The 24,728-nt window shown below is 36.9% G+C and overlaps 1 protein-coding gene and 1 long non-coding RNA gene across 4 annotated transcripts in view; one reads left to right on the forward strand and one right to left on the reverse strand.

Annotated features, from left to right (window-relative positions):
* Positions 1 to 24,728, reverse strand: part of LOC113513874 (atrial natriuretic peptide-converting enzyme) — a 166,826-nt gene that overhangs the window by 18,239 nt on the left and 123,859 nt on the right. Inside the window, exons 8-12 of the mRNA XM_052894243.1 lie at positions 22,293 to 22,425; positions 20,865 to 21,017; positions 15,717 to 15,935; positions 14,798 to 14,939; positions 13,850 to 14,034 (exon numbers count right to left, since the gene is read on the reverse strand). Of these exons, the coding sequence (XP_052750203.1) occupies positions 13,850 to 14,034; positions 14,798 to 14,939; positions 15,717 to 15,935; positions 20,865 to 21,017; positions 22,293 to 22,425 (832 nt within the window). The remainder of the gene's footprint in view (positions 1 to 13,849; positions 14,035 to 14,797; positions 14,940 to 15,716; positions 15,936 to 20,864; positions 21,018 to 22,292; positions 22,426 to 24,728) is intronic.
* LOC128200532 (uncharacterized) lies at positions 13,342 to 15,883 on the forward strand. 3 transcript variants are annotated; one of them, XR_008252759.1, is made up of 3 exons: positions 13,342 to 13,458; positions 13,869 to 14,036; positions 15,743 to 15,883. It is a non-coding gene; the product is annotated as an uncharacterized LOC128200532 (long non-coding RNA). The 3 variants fall into 3 exon arrangements; XR_008252758.1 differs by having other exon boundaries at positions 13,869 to 14,080; positions 15,743 to 15,875; XR_008252760.1 differs by having other exon boundaries at positions 13,869 to 14,072; positions 15,743 to 15,872.

The raw sequence follows: 24,728 nt of genomic DNA on the forward strand, positions 1-24,728 counted from the left end.
ACAACTAACTCATTTTACGGTTCGCAAATAAAAAAAGTGACAAAGTTAATATTGGGTAAACACGGCTTTTAGAGTAACATATATGTATTAATATATATATTTATTTATTTTACAAAAAACATTTAAAAATATTTATTTATTTACATTTAAAATTACAAATAGTTATAAACATATATATTAAACGGAAACAGTAACATTAATAGACGGAGAAAACCTTAAACCAAAGTTGAAATTTATCAAAGTGAAATAATCTGAAACTAAGTTACCTAAGTTTGTTTAGCTTGGAGCTTGCGATACACTTATTAGAGCCCGAATCGAATACTTGTTGATTATTAATATTAATTTACAAGAATTGTCACAATAATATTATAGATGTGAAAGTTTGTGAAAATATTATGATGTTTAAATTTTGAGACATACCATAGATTAGAATACTAGAGGGAGACTTTGTACAAAAGTCGATTGCTTGGCTACCTCTGTCCCATTCGTGTTTCAACCGTGAAGCAGTTGTGTTTGCATAGCTGTGTTTCGGTTTGAAGGGTGGGATATGGCGTGAATTTACAGGGTACAGAGGAATAACACCTCAGTCCTCAGGAATGGCAACGCGTGGAGGGTATCATGGGCGAAACAGTATACTCTGTTATGTCTACGATACTGCTCATGTCTATAGGCAACGGTTACCACTTTCCATCAGGTGGGCCGTCAGCTTGTTTGCCATTCTAAGTTGTATAAAAAAAAAATTCACGCAGAGGACAATGATATAGTAATTTAAGATTTATTTTAGTGCTACACAAACTGTCACTTGTATGAATTTGAACTCATAAGCGAAGTTAGGTTATGGCCCGTCTGATGTTCAAATAGTTTACAACCTTGATGGAGCATACTAAGAATTGAACACGGGACTTCATTTTCCCCCAAAATTTGAATTTAGAATACATAATCGTATCTAGAAGTAATATTTGCCATTGAGCAAGCATTTCTATTTCTCTATAAGCAGAAATGGCAACTTTAAGTGTTATAAAATTAATATAGGTCAAACACAGGAGTAAATTGTATCTATTGTAAGACATTTTACCAGAGGGAGACTTTGTACAAAAGTCGTTTGCTTGGGTACCTCTGTCCCATTCGTGTTTCAACCGTAAAGTTGCGTTTGCACGGCTGTGTTTCGGTTTGAAGAGTGGGATATGGCGTGAATTTACTGGGTACAGAGGAATAACACCTGAGTCCTCAGGAATGGCAACGCATGGGGGTATCATGGGCGAAACAGTATACTCTGTTATGTCCATGGTACTGCTCATGTCTATAGGTGACGGTTACCACTTTCCATCAGGTGGGCCGTCAGCTTGTTTGCCATTCTAAGTTGTATAAAGAAAATATTTCTACTATTATTTTTTAGAGACGAATTGAGAAAATCCTTCTTTAGATGTAATTTCAAAATTGAATCAAATCAAAAGCTAATAATCAAAGAGTCTATACATTTAAAATAAATAATAAAAAAAAACAAGTTATTTTATAAGAAATAATAACATTTTCCGATAAGAGGGCTGAGATACACAAGTGGCCTTTGAAGATTTTGAAAGAGGATTTGACGAGAGAGAAATCAAGTACTTAATTCAAAACTGACGTATTATTCAGCATGTTTTCTTAATTTCATATTTTTCATATAATATTCGTGATGATATTAGTAGATAGAAAAATATTTATACAAGATGTTTTTTAATGGTAAAAAATTGTAATTTATAATATAATGACTTAAAAAGTAAAATTATGTTTTTGATTTCCGCGCATTGTTTGAGAAAAGTACTATACAAGCCTTGGCCACAACTAGGCATTGATGGACTCATGTATGTGTGCCTCGGCTACACCTCGGCCCACATTTGCACGTTCGTCCATCAATGCCTCAGTTGTTGGCCGCTGCAGTAATGTACTATTTTGCATTGAACGACAATAAGATTGAAAAAAAAAATATTACGTATTATTAGCATCGTTTAGAATACAACAGAAATTATCTTTTTTCAAATAGACTTGTTTACAAGTTCTTTTAAATGTTATATTATTTTTTTATACGATGTTTATTTATATGAATTTCAGGAATTTTAATCGAAGCATCTCGCCTCGCACTGTGTGACGCAAATATCCCCCCCCCCCCCCCCCCGAAGAAGACTTTCGATTGAAGTCGAAACAATTGTCGGAAATGATAAATATAGTAAGTTCATTAAATAAATATTTTATATTATATAGTTCATTATATAAATTAATGTTTATGTAAATATTTATTTTAATTTCTGTCTTGCACTACTACTACCCACTCACTACTTCCTATGCCACTGTGTTAGGTTGACTGGAAGAAATCTCTTTTAGAGATAAGTTCTCCTTTGCTAACATTGTTAATAACTTCTTGTTATTACTGTATGCAATAAAGAATATAAATATATATAACACTTTTAAAACTCTTTTAAATGGTAGTTTTTTTATAATTTCACTATCGGTTTTGGAATATTTATTACGTTTGTGGGTTCTTCTCCGCAGGCAGCATACTGAGAAAAACCTACGAGAAAATTATGAGACTCACTATTATATATGGTTTCTTTCATTCATGTGCTTATGTTACTTGCATACACCCACTCTAACTCGCCTGCCTCGCTTTGGAATCAAAATTTTTGTTTGTATAAATAAAATCCGTTATTGGCTGTATTCATAAGAGACTTAGCATGTAAGTTATTTTTTAAGAGCTGTGGATTTTTGTACAAAATAAAGTAAAAAAAAAAAATCCAAATAATTTTACAGTTGTATAGAAAGTACAAGAAATTCAACAGAAATTATCTTTTAACATTTTTGTGCATTTATTTAAATATACTATGTATGTCTAAAATAGCATGATTCTTGGATATTTTAGAGCTCGTGCATGATCGACTAACACTATGCACATTTGTCATTCAAGTAATCGTTTAGTGTGTAACACAGACTTTGCTAAATAAGTGTTCGGCGGTAATATTTCAAAATTTATTAATATTGGAACCTAATACATGTACCAAATACATAAAATAGAGAAGTACTTTGAGATAATAATGACATAAACTGTAATAATTTATCAATGCTTAAAAAGGGTCAATTTGTAATCGACTAGCAGCCCGCTCCGGATTCACACGGGTAGTGCAGCATATTTGCTTACATTTCTTGCATAAGCTTGTGGCGTCAATTATGAGTTAGATGGCTATAGTAATCTATCCTTAAAAGATAGACATATGTCATCAAGGACTTTTTTGTAAACTTATAAAAGAGAAACAATCCCACCATAAATTGTATAGTTATATCTCAAACGGATTAGGTACAGTTTTCAACAAAAGCTCGCAGCCGACTTGATTTCTTTCGAATCCTTGAATAATTATCGTCATCCCAACAAATTAATACAAAACAATATTAAAATATACTAAAATTTCCTTTAGAATCACGTTATCTATTGATGAAAATTGCATTAAATACCGTTGTGTACTCGTAGTTTAAACGACCTAAGCTTACAGATGGCGGGAAGCGATTAGGTTTTATAAAGTAAATTTATTTATTTATTCAATTATTTATTGTACACACCAGTTATAAGAATATGACAGAGGTAATCTTTTTTTTTTATTTTCCCCCTGAGGTGGCAAACAAGCACGCCTGCAATACCAGAGGTATTACGCGCGCGTTGCTGACCCTGAAGAAACCTCTTTACCCCCCTTTTGAAGAACCGCATGCTGTAGCCTCTTAAGTAAAGCTGTAAGGTATGAGGGTGAACTCCCTGTCGATGGCGCGCCGCACGATGGTAGAAAGTGGTATCAAAGCGGTAATAAAAGTGATAATCAAATGTACAAAAGGCGAGCTTAACTCTAATAGAGTTTTCTTCCAGTAAACCCAAAGTGGAAAGGAGCATCAGTGTCAGCGGGTAGAGCGGTGTACAATATTGTGACAATTTAAGTAAAGATTAATATAAATATTTTAATACGTAATGTATCAAATAAATTAATACTATAAAAGCATAATACTATAAGTAGGTCGAAACGTTACTATGAACTCTGCCTCATCGTACTTAGGATACAAAATAATTTGCACTTAATTAGAAATAACATTGAGAATTCAAAATACTAAGACTCTCAATCTGGTATTCACTCTATAAACACTGTAGGCTCACAAAACCAGCCAACTCTAAACTTTACTGCGATTGTATTTGTAACGAAATTTAATTATCTTTCGCGGTTGCACAGATTCAAACAAAAATATAAGCACAGACGAGTTTTAGACGCAACTTTATATTTTATATTTATCTATTGAGCTATAAAGGAGACTTGTAGAAAAGTTTTGAAAACCAAGTTACGTTTAATTTCATTAAGCAACATTTAATATTGATCATCATTTTCAATTAATTGGTTTATTAAAATCATGTAGAGAATTAATTAATATTTTATATAATATAAAATATACTAAGTACTTTTCATTATAAACTTTAATATAGGACTGGTAACTCGATAAATTTGCCTAATTCAAATCCAAATTTCAAGCTACTTGTATTTTTGTTTTATTGGTGAAAATGGTATGGTAGCCCCGCCTGCGCTAATGGGATACGCTGGCGGGGCACCAATTAAGGGTGATCGATGAGAATGAAAACAGGCCAGTTAGCCCATCATGATGAATTCATCAGGAATTAACCATGATAATTTCCAGGGGGAACCGAGAGAAGGCCGACCTGGTTGGGTATATTGCTAGCAATGGGATTCTCAGTCTCTATTACTAACAATCCCTTTCCCCCCAGCTAATTGTATTAGAATTATACTCTTTACATATATAGTTTACATATATTATGATTATAATAAATGTAACCCTTTCCTAAAACTGATGTTAATATTCATTAATAGGGTAAAAAAGATTAAAAAATTATTATTAAAAAACAAATTGTCAGAATAGTCCATAATGTTTACCAGAGGGAGACTTTGTACAAAAGTCGATTGCTTGGGCACCTCTGTCCTATTCGTGTTTCTACTGTGAAGCAGTTGTGTTTGCATGGCTGTGTTTTGGTTTGTAGGGTGGGATATGGCGTGAATTTACAGGGTACAGATGAATAACATCTGAGTCTTCAGGAATGGTATCGCATGGGGTGTATCATGGGCGAAACAGTATGCTCGGTTATGTCCATGGCACTGCTCATGTCTATAGGCGACGGTTACCACTTTCCATCAGGTGGGGCGTCAGCTTGTTTGCCATTCTAAGTTGTATAAAAAAAAATGTAGTTACGTATTTACAGAAACACAATAGCAGAGACCATCGACAGGGTTGACACCAATATTGAATATATTAGGGTTTCAAATGCCTTTTAAATATTATAGAGCGCAAAAGGAAGCCATTATTTTAATTAACATCTCCGGATTATAATGTAATAAAATCTGCGTTATATACCCAATGTATATAAATCTATTGTTATAATATTAAACTTGTAATTAAAGGAGACTATTAAACACAAAGTCCCGAATAAAGCATTCCGCGCGGACGCAACGCGGTCAGGGCTATCGGTGCGAAGAAATTAACTTAATTAATTTTGAATTTTCAAATTCAGTAGCTGTGAAACCTTTCACTTTAGTTATTTTCTTATACTCGTTGAAAGTTTTGAACGGAATTCCAAATTAAATTTACAGATATCTAATACAGTTGACTGAAACAATAAAATAGTTTTAGTATTACAACAGTAGTTTAGTTAATAATAAGAGATAGTCTCTAAAACAACTTGGAGGTTTATGGTTTTCAATCTTGTAGAATGAACGTGATATTCACCAGTCAACCTTTGGGATGAATAGTGACTCATGTAGTAGACTATACCATTAGCATTAAACCCGACTTCTGGATTACACTCCGAGAAAAGTAAATAAAATATAATGCAGAGAGAGGACTTCGGTTTGGAAGCAAAGACAGAATGTATGGATATTTCTGTATATGCTAAAGGTATGGTAGTAGAGAATGCCTATAGCATTAAGTCCGTCTTTTGTACTACATTTTATAGGTCAATAAAGTTTAAGTAAATAAGTGTATAAAAGAAAGGAAAGACCAACAACTGTAGAAGCCAGATAAAAAAAATTGGTGTCAAATGATATAAGACAATGGTCGAGAACAAGGCCGATACTTGATTTCTTTACCCTGACAAAAAGAAACTTTAAATTTCCAAAAAAAGGTCTTTTTTAACTCAGGAGGTAAATGACATGCGGATCACTTGATGGTAAGTGACTACCGCTGCCTATGAGCATCTTCATCGGAGGAATTTCAAGTTTTCTAACGGCCTTTCAAAAAGGAATATACTCTTTCGTTGAAGCTTACAATGTCGTATCGATTCGGTAATATTATAGCTGGGACTTCATTTCAAAGCGTGGTGGTGCGTGGAAGAAACTACCTTAAAAATACATGGTGGAAGACCGCCACTGGTCCAGATGATTGGGATGAAACTTGTGTACAATGATGAAATTCAGCAGCAGGTATCAAACCGAACAATTCCTCAGAACACTCCCCGTAATATATTTAATAAAAGATGTCTTAATTCAAACAATTGTTGAATTTATTTATTATAATTTACAGTATTGTGCTGTTCCAGACATTACCTACTTAAACACTGAATTATTTTAAGGGCTAGCAACCAGTATAAATAGCCCAGAAAATATGAATCCATAAAATCGAGAAATTTGCAAGTCGACAACCCTGCAATTACGTGGCATTATAAGCGGTTAAAATTATGCGAGATTTAATAAAACCCATAATGTTTCGAGCGCTGCATTGCGCCACGTCGCTAACAGGCAGCCACTTTCGTTGGCAACGTTGCCATGGAACAAAATATTTTTCATACGCTTGCAGCTTTTATTAAATTAAAAATTTCATAAAATAACAACATGGCGAAATTTAATTAATAAATGTTAACATTTCGTTGCGTTTCATTTTGAATTTTTAAAAAAATACTAGTAAATTTTTTAATACTACTAATAGATTTCCCGTGTGGTCCCGGCATAGAATAGGCCACCCCATCCTTTTCCGTGGGTGTCGTAAGAGGCGATTAAGGGAGAGCGAGGGATGGGCAGCAGCGTCACTTATACATATCCGAAGTCTAACTGTGGTTGTCAATCTGCCTGCCAAGCGTGACAAATACTGGCAACCCCCCCCCCAAGGGGGAGGCTTATGTTCAGAAGTTGACATTTAAAAGCTGATATGATGATGATGATTAAGGTCACCGTCGGCGCCTCTTTGTTTCTCCGATTATTTTTTCTAAATAACAATGGATTTTTATGTATAGGTGGTAGAGCCACGCTGTAATACCATATGGTATTGCAGCATGAATGGGCCGGCTCGACCGGGGAAGTACCACACCCTCACAGAATACCGACGCTAAGTGGCCGCACTTTTAGTGCGACCACATTCCGTATGGTGAGTGAGGGAGTCCGGAGGCCCATCCTATACCCATCCCCTTCCTTATCCTAAAATCCTCCCCCAACTCCGTCCCCCCATCTTTCAATACCATGGCAGTGGAATTTAAAAAAAATAACGTACCCCAGGGAGGTACCAGCAGCCATGTTGCTGGAGAATCCTCTCTCGAGCAACCACGCTCGGGCTGCCCTGCGTATTCTGGGGGGGGCAAAATTCCGCTCTATGGGACCAAGGGCAAACAGAGCAAGACTTCTGCGGCATCCCCTTTGCTCAATGTGAGCCTCTGTAATATTAGGGGAATTCATTCAAACCTGAACGCAGTCCACCACCACCTAGAAACGGCGCGGCCGGCATTGCTCTTCCTCACGGAGACACAGATATCCCCTCCTAACGAAACATCATACCTGACCTACCCGGGGTATAAGCTTGAACATTGTTTTGTTTCGCGTGCCGGTGTATGTGCGTATGTCAGAGAGGATATCTGCTGTCGACGCCTTGGGACTCTTGAAGGTACGGACCTGTCCATTCTATGGCTGCGCGTAGATTGCAATGACCATCCCCGCATCTATGCGTGCCTATACAGGTCCCACAGCGGTAACACTGAAACCGACCAACTTATTGAGCACGTCCAAATGGTTACAGATTCCCTGCTTGAGTAGATTCCTTCCGCTGAAGTCGTGATTGTTGGCGACTTTAATGCCCACCATGCCGAATGGCTTGGTTCGCGTACAACCGACTATGCGGGAAGATCTGTTCATGACTTTGCTTTGGCTTATGGTCTGACACAGCTTGTTTCCTCGCCTACGCGAATCCCTGATGTGTTGGACCATTCACCTTCACTGCTGGACCTTCTGCTGACCACCCACCCAGACAACTATGTGATCTCCGTCGAAGCCCCGCTTGGATCGTCGGATCACTGTTTGGTGCGGAGCGAAGTGCCTCTTACGAGTCCGACTCCACCTCGTTCTACGGGTAGACGTCGCATTTGGCACTACAGGTCGGCAGATTGGGATGAGATGCGGATTTTTTTCGCATCTTACCCATGGAGGCAGGTTTGCTTCACACTGGATGATCCCGACGCCATTGCCGATTCCATTGCTGATGTGGTGCTTCAGGGAATGGAATTATTTATTCCTAACTCTGTGGTGCCCGTCGGCGGGAAATCCCAGCCCTGGTATGGAGCCTCCTGTAGAACAGCATCTCGTCTGAAACAGGAGTGCTTCCTAACCTGGGCTAAAGGTGTGGCGTCGCGAGATCCTAACACCAGTGCTCTTAAAAAGAAGTATAACTCTGCCTCTAGGTCCTTCAAAAGAGTTATAGCCACAGCGAAGTCAGAGCATATTAGTAGAATTGGCAAGAGATTGGCTAGTTTGCCCTCTGGGACTCGAGCTTTCTGGTCTCTTGCCAAAGCTGCACAAGGGAATTTCTGTAAGTCATCTTTTCCACCTTTGCGCAGGGAGGATGACTCGTTGGCCCAGAACGCTAAAGAAAAGGCCGATCTTCTTGGATCCATCTTTGCGTCAAACTCGACATTGGATGACGGGGAGAAACCACCACCGACCATCACGTGTTGTAGGAGCTCTATGCCTGATATTAAATTCACGCATAGCTCAGTGCGTAGAGCACTTTTCTCCCTCGAAATCCATAAGTCGAGTGGGCCTGATGGTATTCCTCCAATTGTGCTTAGGACGTGCGCACCAGAGCTGGCTCCGGTTCTTACGCGTCTTTTTCGGCTTAGCTACTCATCGGGCATAGTCCCAAAGTTTTGGAAGACTGCTCTGGTGCATCCGATCCCTAAAAAGGGAGATCGCTCAGATCCAGCTAACTATAGGCCCATAGCTATCACTTCCTTATTCTCGAAGGTTATGGAATCCATCATTAACCGTCAACTGCTCCGGTACCTAGAAGAGCACCGGCTGATCTGTGATCGCCAGTACGGCTTTCGACAGGGACGTTCGGCCGGTGATCTTTTAGCTTACTTAACACACCGATGGGCAGTGGCAATTGAGAGTAAGGGAGAGGCCTTAGCAGTTAGTCTGGATATTGCGAAGGCCTTTGATCGGGTGTGGCATAGAGCGCTGCTTTCAAAGCTACCTTCATTTGGGTTGCCTGCGAGACTGTGCATTTGGGTCGCCAGTTTTCTCAAGGAACGTAGCATTAAGGTCGTAGTCGACGGTGCATGCTCTGATTTAAAACCTTTGAATGCTGGTGTCCCGCAAGGCTGTGTACTATCTCCGACTCTGTTTCTTCTGCATATCAATGATATGTTACAGATAAGTAATATTCATTGCTATGCGGACGACAGTACAGGAGATACATTATATACCGGTCATGCAAAGATCTCGCGGGCACATACCGATGAGTGCCGGAATAGACTTGTGTCTGAAATCGAAACTTCACTCCATCAAGTTTCGATCTGGGGTGAACAAAATCTTGTCCAATTTAACCCCAAAAAGACACAAGTCTGCGCGTTTACCGCAAAAAAGACGCCGTTTGTCGTATCTCCTCACTTTCAGGGCACTTCCCTCGATAAAAAGTCAAGTCTAGGAATTCTGGGCGTTGATATATCTTGCGACGTCCAGTTTTGCGGTCATCTGGAGGAGAAGGCTAAGATAGCTTCCAAAAAGTTAGGAGTGCTCAATAGGGTGAGACGATATTTCATGCCAGAACACCGCCTGAAATTATATAAAGCCCAAGTCAGGCCGCATATGGAATACTGTTCTCACCTGTGGGCAGGAGCGCCACAGTACCAACTCCTTCCGTTAGACCGCATTCAAAGTCGGGCGGCTCGAATTATCGATAGTCAACGCCTTACTGTCCGACTTGACCCATTGAAACTGCGCAGAGATGTTGCATCTCTGTGCATCTTCTACCGAATTTATCATGGGGAGTGTTCTGAGGAATTGTTCGGATTGATACCTGCTGCTGATTTTCACCACCGTACAACCCGCCACAAACTAAAGTTTCATCCCAATCATCTGGACGAGTGGCGGTCTTCCACCGTGCGTTTTTCAAGGCACTTTCTTCCACGCACAACCATTCTTTGGAATCAACTTCCAGCAGCAGTATTTCCGAACCGATACGACAACATAACCTTCAAGAAAAGAGTATATTCCTTTTTAAAAGGCCGGCAGCACACCTGCAATGCCGCTGGTGTTGTGGGTGATCATGGGCGGCGGTAGTCACTTACCATCAGGTGAGCCGCATGCTCGTTTGCCCCCTGTGTTGTAAAAAAAAAAAAAAAAAAAAATGCGGCAACTGTCATTTAGATATTTTTGTACGTAAGGTTTGTATTATTTATTTGTACAGTTCGCACTCATACGACGCTGGGATGGATGGCTAGTATAAAAATATATAAATACGCTCACGACTATAACTCGTAATGGGGTAGTCATACGCATTTGTCGTCTATTGTGTTGAACGTATTACACAATCCACAAACCAGAGGGAGACTTTGTACAGAAGGCGTTTGCTTGGTCACTTCTGTCTTATTCGTGTTTCTACCGTGAAACAGTTGTGATTGCATGGCTGTGTTTCAGTTTAAAGGGTGGAGTATGGCAATGAATTTATAGGGTACAAAGGAATAACACCTAAATCCTCGGCGGGAAAGGGATTGTTAGCAATGGAGTTTGAAAGCCCCATTGCTAGCAATATGCCTTATTAGGTCGAACTCCACGTGGTTCCCCCTGGAAACCATCGTGAACAATTCTTATTAAATTCGTCACGATGGGCTAACTGACCTACTTCATCCTCACCTATAATCCTTCACTGATGCCCCGCTGGTGTATACCGATAGCGCGGGTGGGGTTACCATTCCATTATCATCCATTAAAAAAAACACCTGAGTCCTTAGGTATGGCAACGCATAGGGGATATCATGGGCGAAACAGTATACTCTGTTATGTGCATGGTACTGCTTATGTCTATAGGCAACAGATACTACTTTCCATCAGGCGGGCCGTCAGATTGTTTACCATTCTAAGTTGTATAAATAAAAATCCGTCTATATTTCGTTAAACATTAAAATGCATCGTAAGAGAAGCGAGCCTAAATATATAAAACATTAATTATTTATTGTATTTTCCTCATGATATTATTGTTACATTATTAAGAAAAAATAAATAAAAATAAGATAATCGTATGAAGCAATAATAATCAGTAGAAAATATTGAGAACGAGAGAGAATAAAACGTCAAGGGCCAACGGAAATGCTTTAATAAGAGACAGCAGTCTATTTCTAGAATAAGAAAAATATTGCGATTCTACAAAAACGAATGAATTGTACAATATTGTACTAGGAAATATAAAATTAGAGGAGCGTACATATCCAATAAATGTTAATTAAATTAAAATATCATTTAATTAAATGTTACTTTACATAACCTTCAAGAAAAGAGCATATTCCTTTTTAAAAGGCCGGCAGCACACCTGCAATGCCGTTGGTGTTGTGGGTGATCATTGACATCAATTTTGGACCCACCAACAGCAGATATAGCTTATTGCGGAAAATCTTAGACATAAGTTCTTAATCTACTTATTATTCAGATAATCTTATTGTTATTGTTAATGATTTATTAAATATTATAATAGTGCACGTGGTGTTCTCGTATAAAAGATTTTTACATTAGGCAAAATTATTTTTTGTGTTATTAAGTTGCATGTAAAATGTAAAAGTTGTATGTGAACCTTATTAAATAAATAAATAAATCATGGGCGGAGGTAGTCACTTACCATCAGGTGAGCCGCATGCTTGTTTGCCCCCTGTGTTGTAAAAAAAAATACTTACCCACCTAATTGTCTACTTAGGATCATATTTAGCCACTGGTATTAGAATTAATCATTAGTTTTATACTGGCTTATTAAAACCTATATCTGGAGTATACCTTTGTATGGATGTGATACGTGCACACTAACTCTCTCTTTTTTCGTGTAACGTTTTATTTTAATAGATAAAAAAAGGAAGGCTTATATGTATGATATAGTAGAGAAACACTGATAATTTTAGAAGTTTCTAATGTGATGTAATGTAGTATGCACCCGTGCGAAGTCGAGTCGAAGGCGAGTCGCTAATTTATAATATTAGGAAGGAAAGTAGTTAATTTATTAAATAGATATGTACAATATCCATAAACGTAAAATAATGTAAATTGGCGTGAATTTATAGGGTACAGAGGAATAACATCTGAGTCCTCAGAAATGGCAACGCATGGGGGGTGTCATGGGCGAAACGGTATACTCTGTTATGTCCATGATACTGCTCATATCTATAGGCGACGGTTACTACTCTACATCAGATGGTTGTATAAAAAAAAAAAATAACCTCACCATGATATTTTGTGCACAGAGTAATGTCGTAACTTGTATTGCTAGTGTGACTCCTTACTCTGTACCAGTATCTTATATTGCCTAGTATCTAGCCCGGGAGAACAGACACTGAGATAGTCGTGCCTGTTGTTACATATACCAAACCGGTCCCCTCGGGACGCGATGATCATAAACAGAGAATGTCTCTATTTTTATTTACCAAACGGTTTATTGTCTGGCTTTTTATTACTTGTACGGACATTTTTTTTATTTATTTTTTTATAGAAAAAGGGATAAAATCATAGACAGTTATAGGATATGACTACATTTAATAAAATTATTTTTAAGTGTCTTTTAAAAGAAAGGGATTTTAAATTCGTCTTTTTTTGCGTATATTATGCGATAAGTTCGCCAAATCTGAATCGATTTTATATAGGTACATAAAATTAAATGAATATTTGTTCTATATTAATTTTGCAACAATTAAAGCTACTATTTTCCTTGCGATAGTGTTGCCATATTGTTGTTTTCGCAATTACACATGTGTATGTGTGCGTGCGTGTGAGTGCATGTGTGCGTGTACGTGCGCGAACATGTAACAGTTGTTATGTAGTGTGTATGTTGTATTAGTGTTGTGTAGTTCTGCGCAAATCTGTTTTGTTAAGATTTTTATTAAAAAGTAACTTATCGATATTTTTTATATTTGAAGAGTTCTTCTGTTTCGTGGTAATTTAAAGTTTTTAACCATTTAGTAATTACACCTTTACAATCAAATTTGTTTAGGTTATAGATATTTAATTTACTATTTAATAACTTGTATAAATGTGTTGATTGTTTACTATATTGTCGCATAGCAAAACTTGTCCTAGCGTTATTTTCCATCAGAGTTATGTTTTTCCTACGTTTTAATAAATAAGAAAAGTCTAGTCCTACACTTTTGTGTCTTTTTAAAGTTACATATAGTATATAAATCCTTCTTACTGACTGATAAATCACACTCTTGATAAAGTTTGTCAGTGAGATAAATACGTGGTTTAGAGTAGGCCACATTTAGAAGAGCTCTTTGGGATCTTTCCACATTAATTTTAAAATAGATATAATATAGCAAATTACTCACCATAATTCTGACACACTAGGTGGACCTTGGTGGTATCCTGTCGACATTCCTTGAGTTCCTTCAGCAGACCGCCCTCGTTGAGCTGGAAGGCACGAAACGTCTGCGCCACGCTATGCATATGCATACGTCCAGCCCTGGAGCCCGGGTAGCCTGGGACCGTTACTGGCGTGCTTCTATTCACCCACCTGTTAATAACATTTCAGTATTAAAACACGAACGTAATGTATGAACGTATGTAACTTTTATACTATTTTCTAGTTTTTACCCGCTACTACGTCCACGTGATCAAAATATATTCACTGACCAGGATAAAGGGTAGCCTATATTCCTCTCCATCGCATATAGTATGAGTATATCAGATTTTATAGTGACTGATTAAGTTGTTAAGGCGCTAAAAGTTACAAACAAATTCACTTTCACATTTATAATATTAGTAGGAACAAGGATTTGAAATGGCAAATAAGCAAACGGTCCACCAGATGGAAAATGGTGACTGTCGCCTATGCTATACGAGTACATATGAACCGAACCATGGACATCATATGTGAGCGCTATAGATACCTTAGCCCTCGAAATTGGCAACACAAAAGCTTATGTGTTGCTAGTTCTGATGACTAAAGTGTTATGACTCCGTTTCCTATAATTTAATTGTCATATTTGGTTCGATAAGGGTTCTTCAAACTAAAATACAGTTATTCAAACAAAACTGCTTAATGGCAGAGACATGAGTCGAATAGAAGTACGCGCAATTAACTTTTCTGCAAAGTTCCTTTTGTATTTAAATTTTAATATACTTATTCTAATAAATTACGATAGATGAGCTATTAGTCATTTACGATAGCACTCCTTTGAGTCTTTACCGTTCAAAATTACATTGTAAAATGATTCAAAAACAGTAAATGTTCTATCGTAAGACATTAGCACCAACAAAGAGTGTTCAAAACTCACGAGTAACCAAGCATGGCGCACAGCTTGGAAGCCGTGTTGTCGTCCAGGGTCGTGATGCACGCTGAGAACCAGGACTGGTTGGCGGCGCGATATACCTGTAGTTCGCCTCTGCCCACGTCACCGTTTGCTTCACTCAGTCTCACTGTTATGAAATGTATATGAAAAAATTATAATATTAAAGTGCCACACAAACACAAAAATTGCCTAGTTCTTAAACTAAGATATCCTGTGTTGTACGGAGCTAGGCATTGGACATCTGGGGCACTACTTAAAATTGCTGACCTGAACTAATTTAGAAAAGTTCCTTAATTGGTTCGGAATTGAAATTGGAACTCAATTAAGCAAAACAACGTGTCCACCATCAAACATTATGATGGTCGTCAAAACAAAATGATGAGTGGTCATAGCTCCGTTGGGCAACGCTTGTTGCAGTCCAGGGATGCCATTAAATCTCAGCCTAATTTCTCTTTAAGTTTGGGATCATTTAATTACGTGTCTACGTAAGGCCCTGTTGATTAACTTACGAGTATTGCCCAACTTACAAGATGAGGAATACTACCAACACTTATATGCACAGTGCAAGGAGTAACCAGGGAGCTTTTGTCAAATCCTAAACGATTACATAGGGGAAGGTATTATTAGTAATCCGAACTACCAGTCCCATTTGCAAGCAATATATCCTGTCAGGTCCATGCGGTGCCATTCATCACAATGGGCTAATTGTCTTGCCTTTACAATTTCACTTGTCATCTCTCATCGGTGCATCGCCAGTGAGGGATTATCATTGGTGCGGGGTTACCATTCCATTATCATCCATTGTAAAAATGATTACATGATAAATCCCTTGACGACTGGTAGGAAAGAGTTCTTTAGAATGTGACGTGACTGTGTAAAGTTAAAATATAAATATAAAACTTACAACAATTCCTCTCATCTTGTCCCCAGGGGCAGTCCATCTTGCCATCGCACATATGTGACTGCGAGATGCACCGCTGGTTTCCGCAGTGCACATCGCCTGTCCGTTTGCAGACGCGACAGTTGAGTTCGTCAGATCGGTCTGCGCAGTCCACGTGCCCGTCGCAGCGCCAGTCGTGTGGGATGCAGCGTTTTATGTCGCATTGGAATCCAGTGGGGCATACTGGTGAAGATAGTACTTAGTTAAAGTATGCTGGTGATTGAATGTGGTAATGAAGTAAAATTACAACTTGTCAACACCTTAATTTATATCTCATAGCCAGGATATTGTAAGAGGCGATTAATATATAAGTTTATGAGAAATAGAAGGATAACTCGAAATAAAACCACGCGCCATGTTAACCCTTCATTGGAAGGTTTTTTTTTTTTTTTGGTGAAATAAATCAAGGCGATATAATTCATGTTCAAAATTAAGGGAAAAATTGTAAAAAAAAAAATTGCCAGCTGTTCTTTTTTTTTTTGCAATGGACATTAAAAAGGTATCCATACACGATCAACTTAAAGTGAACTTGGTCTTTTATATAATTTTTGAGCATTCAATGTTATGATGGAAATTACCACCATTATGCAAAAAAGGGTGAACTCGCCAATGCAGTTTGTTTGTTCGTTTATACAAGCTTTATTTTATATTCACAATTAATATATAATATGGCCGTGTGGTCCCGCCATAAAATGGGCCGCCTCTTCCTTTCCTGTGGTTGTCGTAAGAGGCGACTAAGGGAACATAATGATCGAGGGATGGACAGCAGCGTCCCTCATACAATGCTACCAAAACCTAACTGCGGTTGCCACACCGCCTGCCAAGCGTGGCAACTACCAGCAAAATCCTTCCAATGGTAAACAGCCATAAGGAATGGACCCGTCCTTATGACAGTCTATGGGGGAGGCTTATGTTCAGTAGTGAGCAGATAATGGCTGACATGATAATGATGGTTTTTTTTTTTTTTTTTTTATACAACTTAGAATGGCAAACAAGCTGACGGCCCACCTGATGGAAAGTGGTAATCGTCGCCTATAGATATAAGCAGTACCATGGACATAACAGAGTATACTGTTTCGCCCATGATACCCCCCATGCGCTATTTGTTACTCAATTATGTTTAAATGACTGAACAGATTTCAATAAAATTTTGTACATTGGTAACTAAATTAACTCATACACACTTTGAATAACTAGGTACCGTGAGTTAAAAATCTGCTACCAATGGTATTGAATGACACAACTACAATGCAGTAAAAATGTTAGGATCTCTTTATTAATTCTCTCTAAGGGCAGGTCAAACAAAATACAGGAAAACCTTAACAGCGACTTTTGTTAACAACGCCATCTAGTATCTGTTTTCAAACTAAACTTTCGATATGAAAAATACATTTCTTGAACACACTTTAAATACTAAATCACTCGAACAGAGTCACAGAAAACGACTCTACTATAAATCTATCAGTTCATTTCACAATTACTTCTCACTTCAATTATGCGGTGCGTAATATAAATTGTATACCGCTACACAGCTTCACGTACTTATGTATATTCACACAAATCACTAACTAAGGACTAACAAATACCTCAATTTACTTACTATAGTGCTAATAAATATTTGAAATGAATACTTGTATACGTTGATGCACAAATAATTAGGTTTACAGTGAGCATAGCTAATTAACAGTCAAATCTTACAGTTAATGAACTGTATTGAAAGTTGTTACGAGCGAGATGAAGGTTGCAAGTAAATTATTCTCAACTAATTCACCGACTTACACCTTGCATGTTAACGAGATTTTTTTTTATACAACTTAGAATGGCAAATGGCTGACGGTTCACCTGATGGAAAGTGGTAACCGTCGCCTATAGACATGAACAGTACCATGGACATAACGTAGTATACTGTTTCGCCCATGATACCCCCCATGCGTTGCCATTCCTGAGGCCTCAGGTGTTATTCCTCTGTACCCGGTAAATTCACGCCATATCCCACCCTTCAAACCGAAACACAGCCATGCAAACACAACTGCTTCACGGTTGAAACACGAATGGGACAGAGGTACCTAAGCTATCGACTATTGTACAAAGTCTCCCTCTGGTGATAGAAGTCGAATGAAATAATTGAATGCATTCAAATATTAATGTATTACTAAATTAATGTTCTTAGTACAATTAATTAGAGATTAATTAATTAAAATGTAAAGTGCATTAACACAAACATTCATTAGGATCCATTATTTGTTGTCAAAATTGATAACATCTTTATAGAAGATATTTCACAGTGATTATAATATACTAGCGACCCATCCAGGCTTCGCTTCAGGTAGGTAAACTTTTATTACATTAATTATAGCCTATGTTATTAACAAATATAGGTTTCTGTAGGTTATAGGGATTTTAAAATCGGTTAAATAGTGTCTGAGATTATCCATTACAAAAGAGCAAATGAACAGTCTAGTTTTTCTTCTTTATTTTAGTTTAGATAAGCCATATCTCGCGGCTCCGTCCGCGTAGATCTTTTAATCAAAAATCTATTATTTTTTTAATAAAAAAAATATTAATCATTTGAATGTTTCGGTTTGTTACTAATTACATATATATTATAATAAAAGGGATTATTAGCAATGGAGTTTGACAGCTCCATTGCTAGCAATATGCCCTATTAGGTCGACCTCCACGTGATTCCCCCTGGAAACCATTGTGAACAATTCTTGTTGAATTCGTCACGATGGGCTAACTGACCTGCTTCATCCTTACCTATCATCCTTCACTGGTACCCCGCCGGTGTATACCGATAGCGCGAGTAGGGTTACCATTCTATTATCATTCATTACCTCGGCATGGAGCTCATTCTACAGATTAAACGTTCGCGGGAGGAAATTCCTTTGAAACCGCACTGTACGTGACCATTGAGGCTCAAGCGTGTGAGGACGAATTCCCTGTCGATGGCGAGCGGTGCGATGATAAAATGTAGCTGTGGACATCATTTCAAACAATTCCTCAGAACAAAATCCGTTATACAAGCGGTAGAAGACACAAAGGGAGGCAAAATCTCGCCTTAGACTTAAGGGCTCGATACCGCCTGTGAGCTTGGTATCGTCAACAATTCTCATTACTCGTCAAGACAATAAGACTAAGCTGGTATGTATGAGGGTAATACTCTATGATACCGAATTAGATTTCAATACATATAAATGAAATTAATTTATTATAGGTACCTACTTATAGTAAATTATTTTTCACTTGTAAGACCGTTTGATCGCGGTTTAATTAATTTTCGTCTATCGAATGTCGAATTGTTAGTTTGTTTGCTCAATTAACGAGAGAAGCTATTAGTGAGTACTTAACGTTAGTGAAGTTAACAAAGATATTGAGCTTTGAAACGTTTTAATGGGTACGTAATAATACCATAAGTATACCGCATTTAGACTAACTATGCCTGGAATGTCACTACAGAATAGAATGTATTTATTAGCAGAAAAACACATAGTTACAACAGAAAATATAGATTTTTTTATGCAACTTAGAATGGCAAAAAAGCTGACATCCTACCTGATGGGAAGTAGTAACCGTCGCCTATAGACATGAGCAGTACCATGGACATAACAGAGTATACTGTTTCGCCCATGATACCCCCCATGCGTTGCCATTCCTGAGGACTCAGATGTTATTCCTCTGTACCCAATAAATTCACTGCCATATCCCACCCTTCAAACCGAAACACAGTCATGCAAACACAATTGCTTCACGGTAGAAACACGAATGGTACAGAGGTGTCCAAGCGAACGACTTTTGTACAAAGTCTCGCTCTGGTAAGTACCTATATAAGAAGTGTCTCATAATAGGCAAAAGGAACTGGCTCAGCTGATGCTGTGAATGTCCCAATGCAAAGTGTACAGCTGCACAGCTCTGGTTTTCAGTCAGTCAGTCTCTCTTAACAGAATACAACAAAAATACAAACGGGTACAACTGCAATTGTATGTTATAAGAATTTACCCTGAATGTGACATTATACAAAAACTCAAATCTGTAAACAGAATGTAATTTGAAGAAATCCAGCATGGCAACAAACTTATTTCTTAAATCGAATTATAAGATAAAAAAGGAAAGAAAACTTATCATTTGGGCTTATAACACAAAGTTTATCATTCTACACATTCATAGCGTCGTAGTCGTAGAATACTGACGGATCTTTATATGAAATATTTGTCAGATCCGTCAGTATTCTACGACTATAACGATAGGGTTATCAACTTTTTTTACAAGAAATAAAGTGTATTTAAATCCGAGGAGAGTATTAAACAGTATTTTAGAAAAATAAACAGTACTTTATTAATTTAATGTTTTAAATACATATTTTTAGAGTTTCTTGTATAAGTTATTAATTTATAGTCTTTATATTATGGTAAACATCACGGCAGTCTATGGGGAGACTGCCATAAAGAACGGTCTCGAGCCACCTGCATCCACTGACTCCCTGCAATGCATTTTAGGTCGTCACTCCATCTAGTGGGTTTCGTCTTACACTGTGTCTACCCGTACGCGGTCGTCACTCAAGAACCTTTCTTCCCCATCGGTTGTCAGTTCTTCGAGCTATGTGACCACACGGGGGATGTTTAAGAAGAATTTAATAAGGGATTTAATAATAAATGTCAAAACAATATTTTTTTAAAATCTCGCCTATCTATACTTTTGTATGTATATTTATTCCGGTATCACGCAAAAGCAATAGTACCAAATTGGATGCGATTTTCACAGTTGTATTTCTGAAGGTCTAACTTAAAATCTGGTACATTTGGTACATCTTAATACGCCAACTTATATATATATGTTCTTTACTGCACTTGTAAATTACATTGTTAATGCATTCATAAATGTTGTGAGCAAAGGTGGTCCTATCTCTGACAGAGATCTCTTCCGGTCAACCCAATACAGTTAAAAAGCATGTCGTTAGCGGGCAGTTAAAGTAACACATTATGTTATCTACTTCTACTATCCACGCATAGAAAGTAACAGACAAAAATCTAATGACGTAATATATGATAATGCGATTTATTCATTCCACAAGGTTTTTGCTAACTAAGTGTATATCTTACATAAACGAATTACCTGGTTTGGCGGCCCTGAAACGCGCCTCTTTGACCTCCCTGTTGCCAAGGCAGACATCGGTGTCCGTCGATTCTGGGAATATGTCACACTGAAGATAATCGGGCATCGACAGTCCGAACACTTCTAGAAAGAAGCCGCAGCGCCGCATCGTTTCTACACAGAAATTGTAAACATACGCATTATTATTAGTAGGTACTTTCTAAGATATTTTTCTCAATATTAAATTATTTTTTATAATATATATATTTATTATTATGATCTAAACTTGTGATAGTAAAACATATATTCCATGTATTACGAGTATATTTGAATTTAAACTGTGGTAAACGGTGTTGGTGGCAAATTTACTCAATGTTTTCTTTGATTAATATTATGTATTATTCTTTATTTTGTCACTGTTAGTTTTTCCAAATAAATGGAAAAAAAAAACAAAATTTTAAGTTGCACGAAACATAAACAATTCTGAGATATATCTATATTTGATTAAAAAATACAATTTTAAATACAAATTTAGTTTTTTTTAAAGACATTGGTAATGTTGGTAGTTTAAAAAACAAATTTGTCTTTTCATGCCAGCGATTAGAAGAATATTAATAAATATTTTTTATCAAAAACAAAGGATATCATCTATCAGGGTATATATGTATCTATCTCACTAAATAGAAATGCTTCTTACAACATAGTGTTTTTCAAAACACATATTATTTCTCATGACACGTGATGTTTATCATAATATACTGCTTCTTAATACAGACTATTTCTCATGACACAGAATGTTTCTCATAATACAGTGTTTCTCGAAACAGACTATTTTTCATGACATGGGATGTTTCTCATAATACAGTGTTTCTCGAAACAGACTTTTTTTCCTGACATGGGATGTTTCTCATAATACAGTGTTTCTCAAAACAGACTATTTCTCGTGACACAGGATGTTTCTCATAATACAGTGTTTCTCAAAACAGATTATTTCTCATAATAGGGGATATTTCTCATAATATAATATTTTACAAAACAGATTATTTCTCATAATAGGGGATATTTCTCATAATATAATATTTTACAAAACAGATTATTTCTCATAATAGGGGATATTTCTCATAATATAATATTTTACAAAACAGATTATTTCTCATAAAACGAGATATTTATCATATAAAGTTTCTCAAAACATAGGTTATTTGTCATGACACGATATGTTTCTCATAATATAGTGTTTCTAACTAACATAACAAAACATATAATACAGAATGTGTCTAATAACAAATTATTTCACGTAACATAGAGTATTCTAACTTGAACGTCAGGTAATTGGTATAAATATATTAAATTAATCGAAAGCCAGTTATGATGAAAGCAGCCATATTGCATCGGATGCCCATAAGATAAATTAGACCGTAACTAGCTTTAATTAATCTCTTGTCTTACCTTGACACAAACTCCTACAGGGCCGCACCATATGCCCTAGTGGTCCACACTTCGGCACGAACAAGGAACATAGAAAGAGTGCAGTTAATTCGTAACATCTGACGTCTACCACAGCGTCATATATCTCTAGATCCTGTGAACAAGTACACAAATAGATTATTATCTGAATGGCAACCATTAAAAATATCCTTTTTTTTATACAACTCAGAATGGCAAACAAGCTGACAGCTCACCTGATGGAAAGTGGTAACCGTCGCACTATAGATATGAGCAGTACTATTGACATAACAGAGTATACTGTTTCGCCCATGATACCCCCCCATGCGTTGCCATTCCTGAGGACTCAGGTGTTATTCCTCTGTACCCTGTAAATTCACGCCATATCCCACCCTTCAAACCGAAACACAGCTATGCAAACACAACTGGTTCACAGTTTAAAATCCTAATGAAAATAGTATTGGAATGATATTCGAGTCAGTTCTTTTGATAAATAAATATGATCATTGAAATTTGTTGACGATTAAAAAACATGTTAGTAACTAACGCAAAAAAAAAACAAAGATATTATTTTTCAATTCGAAAATCAAAAATTGAAACTTAGAAATAATTTTTGATATTTTATAAATCGTTGTATATCATACCATACCAGCCGTTTATTGTCCACAGCTAAACATAGGTCTCCCTCTATTGGGGGGTTTTGCTAGTAGTTTCCACGCTTGCCAGGCGGGTTGGTAACCGTAGTTAGGCCTTGGAGATGTTTTAAAAGGGATAGTACTGGTCATCATTAGATCACTGGTAACATTTAATGGGTTACCTTCCGACATTCAGGTATCGCCTCTGATTAAATTTAAAAAAGAGCTAAGTAAATGGCTTTTGGACAAACTTTTTTATATGTTAGTATTAAGAAATATCTTGAGTGTTAAGCGTGACATTTTAATTATTTTTTACCCCCTTCTATTGACATTTTTCTATTTTGTAAATTTATTGTATTGGTTGTTATGTGTAAATATATGTATAAATGACACAATGTACTATAATCTAGACTTTTAATATGTAAGGTAAAATTTAAATAATGTAATTGAATTATAATTTTGTTTACCGGTTTTTTTTTATATAAAATGTAAAATATTTGCATGGCTACATCTTTTAAGGCAATTAAACAGGTGCCAAAATAATGCCACGTGGCTTGTTATAATTTTAAACTGTTTAATGCAAATAAACTCATTTCATTTCATTTCATCGCTCGATCATTAAGTTCCCTTAGTCACTTCTTACAATACCCACGAGAAAAGAAGGAGTGGCCTATACTATGTCGCGAGCACACGGCTTTTTATATATGTTGCAGTCAAAACTCTTAACCAGTCAAAAGTACTAATAACCAATAATTTTCAGTCAAAACCACTTTTGACCAGCTGTTCAGTCAAAAGTACTTTTGACTGATTTTGCTAGTCAATAATACTTTTGACTGGTTCAGAGTTTTGCCTGCAATATATATAACCTACCGTTTATTGTACAAGTTTTTGATGCTTTTTTTTTTAATGGGTGAAAATGGATTGGCTACCCTGCCCGCGCTATTGGTATACTCGTACACCGACGAGGCACCAGTGGAAGATGATAGGTGAGAATAAATGCACGTTAGTTGGCCCACCATGATGAATTCGACAAGAATTAAACATAATGGTTTCCAGGGGGAACCGCGTGGAGGTCAACCTGAGAGGGTATATTGCCAGTAATAGGGCTATTAGATCCCATTGCTAACAATCCCTTTCCTCCCAGGTTTTTGATGTTGACCAGACTAAACCTTGGTCACCGAGTCACCAAATTATCAACAAGCAACAAGGCTAAGTAGCAACCATAGAATTTGAAGAGTACAGAAGAGATACCTGTATTCAATATAAGCTAATCAACATCTTTATTGTACTCTCATAAAGCATCGCAAATCAGCATGATCTCAACAAAAACTCTATTACACAAAAGAGGGTAGATTCAAAGGCCTACGCTTGTGTGTCGTGGAATATTCGAGAATTTCTTTAAACTGAATACATTACGGCGCACAATGGAGTCGCAAGGTACGGTCTCGTTAGCAAAATATCGCGAGGCTCGATGCCTTAATAAATAATCACGACAAGGCTTTCACTAATCCAGGGCCACATTTTGAAAGTAACGAATGCAATAAGTTATGGGCCCAGACAAAAAAAAACCACAATGAAAACTCTGTAAATTGTATTCGTGTGCGCTAATATTATAAATTTGGAAGTCTTTGTACCTTAACCGCTAATTGTTATGAAAGGAAATAAGCTGTTTTTTATCTAACTCCCCTGACAAAAACAAGGGTAAAAATTATTAAAAATAAATTGTAAACATGTTATTGAATATTTAGTTAAAAGAGAAATTTTAATTGAATCAAAATACTATTACTGTAAGTTATGAAAGTTC

Source organism: Galleria mellonella, unplaced genomic scaffold, assembly GCF_026898425.1.
Source record: "Galleria mellonella isolate WM207_F2 unplaced genomic scaffold, CSIRO_AGI_GalMel_v1 utg200, whole genome shotgun sequence".
NCBI classification, from domain to species: Eukaryota; Metazoa; Arthropoda; class Insecta; order Lepidoptera; family Pyralidae; genus Galleria; species Galleria mellonella.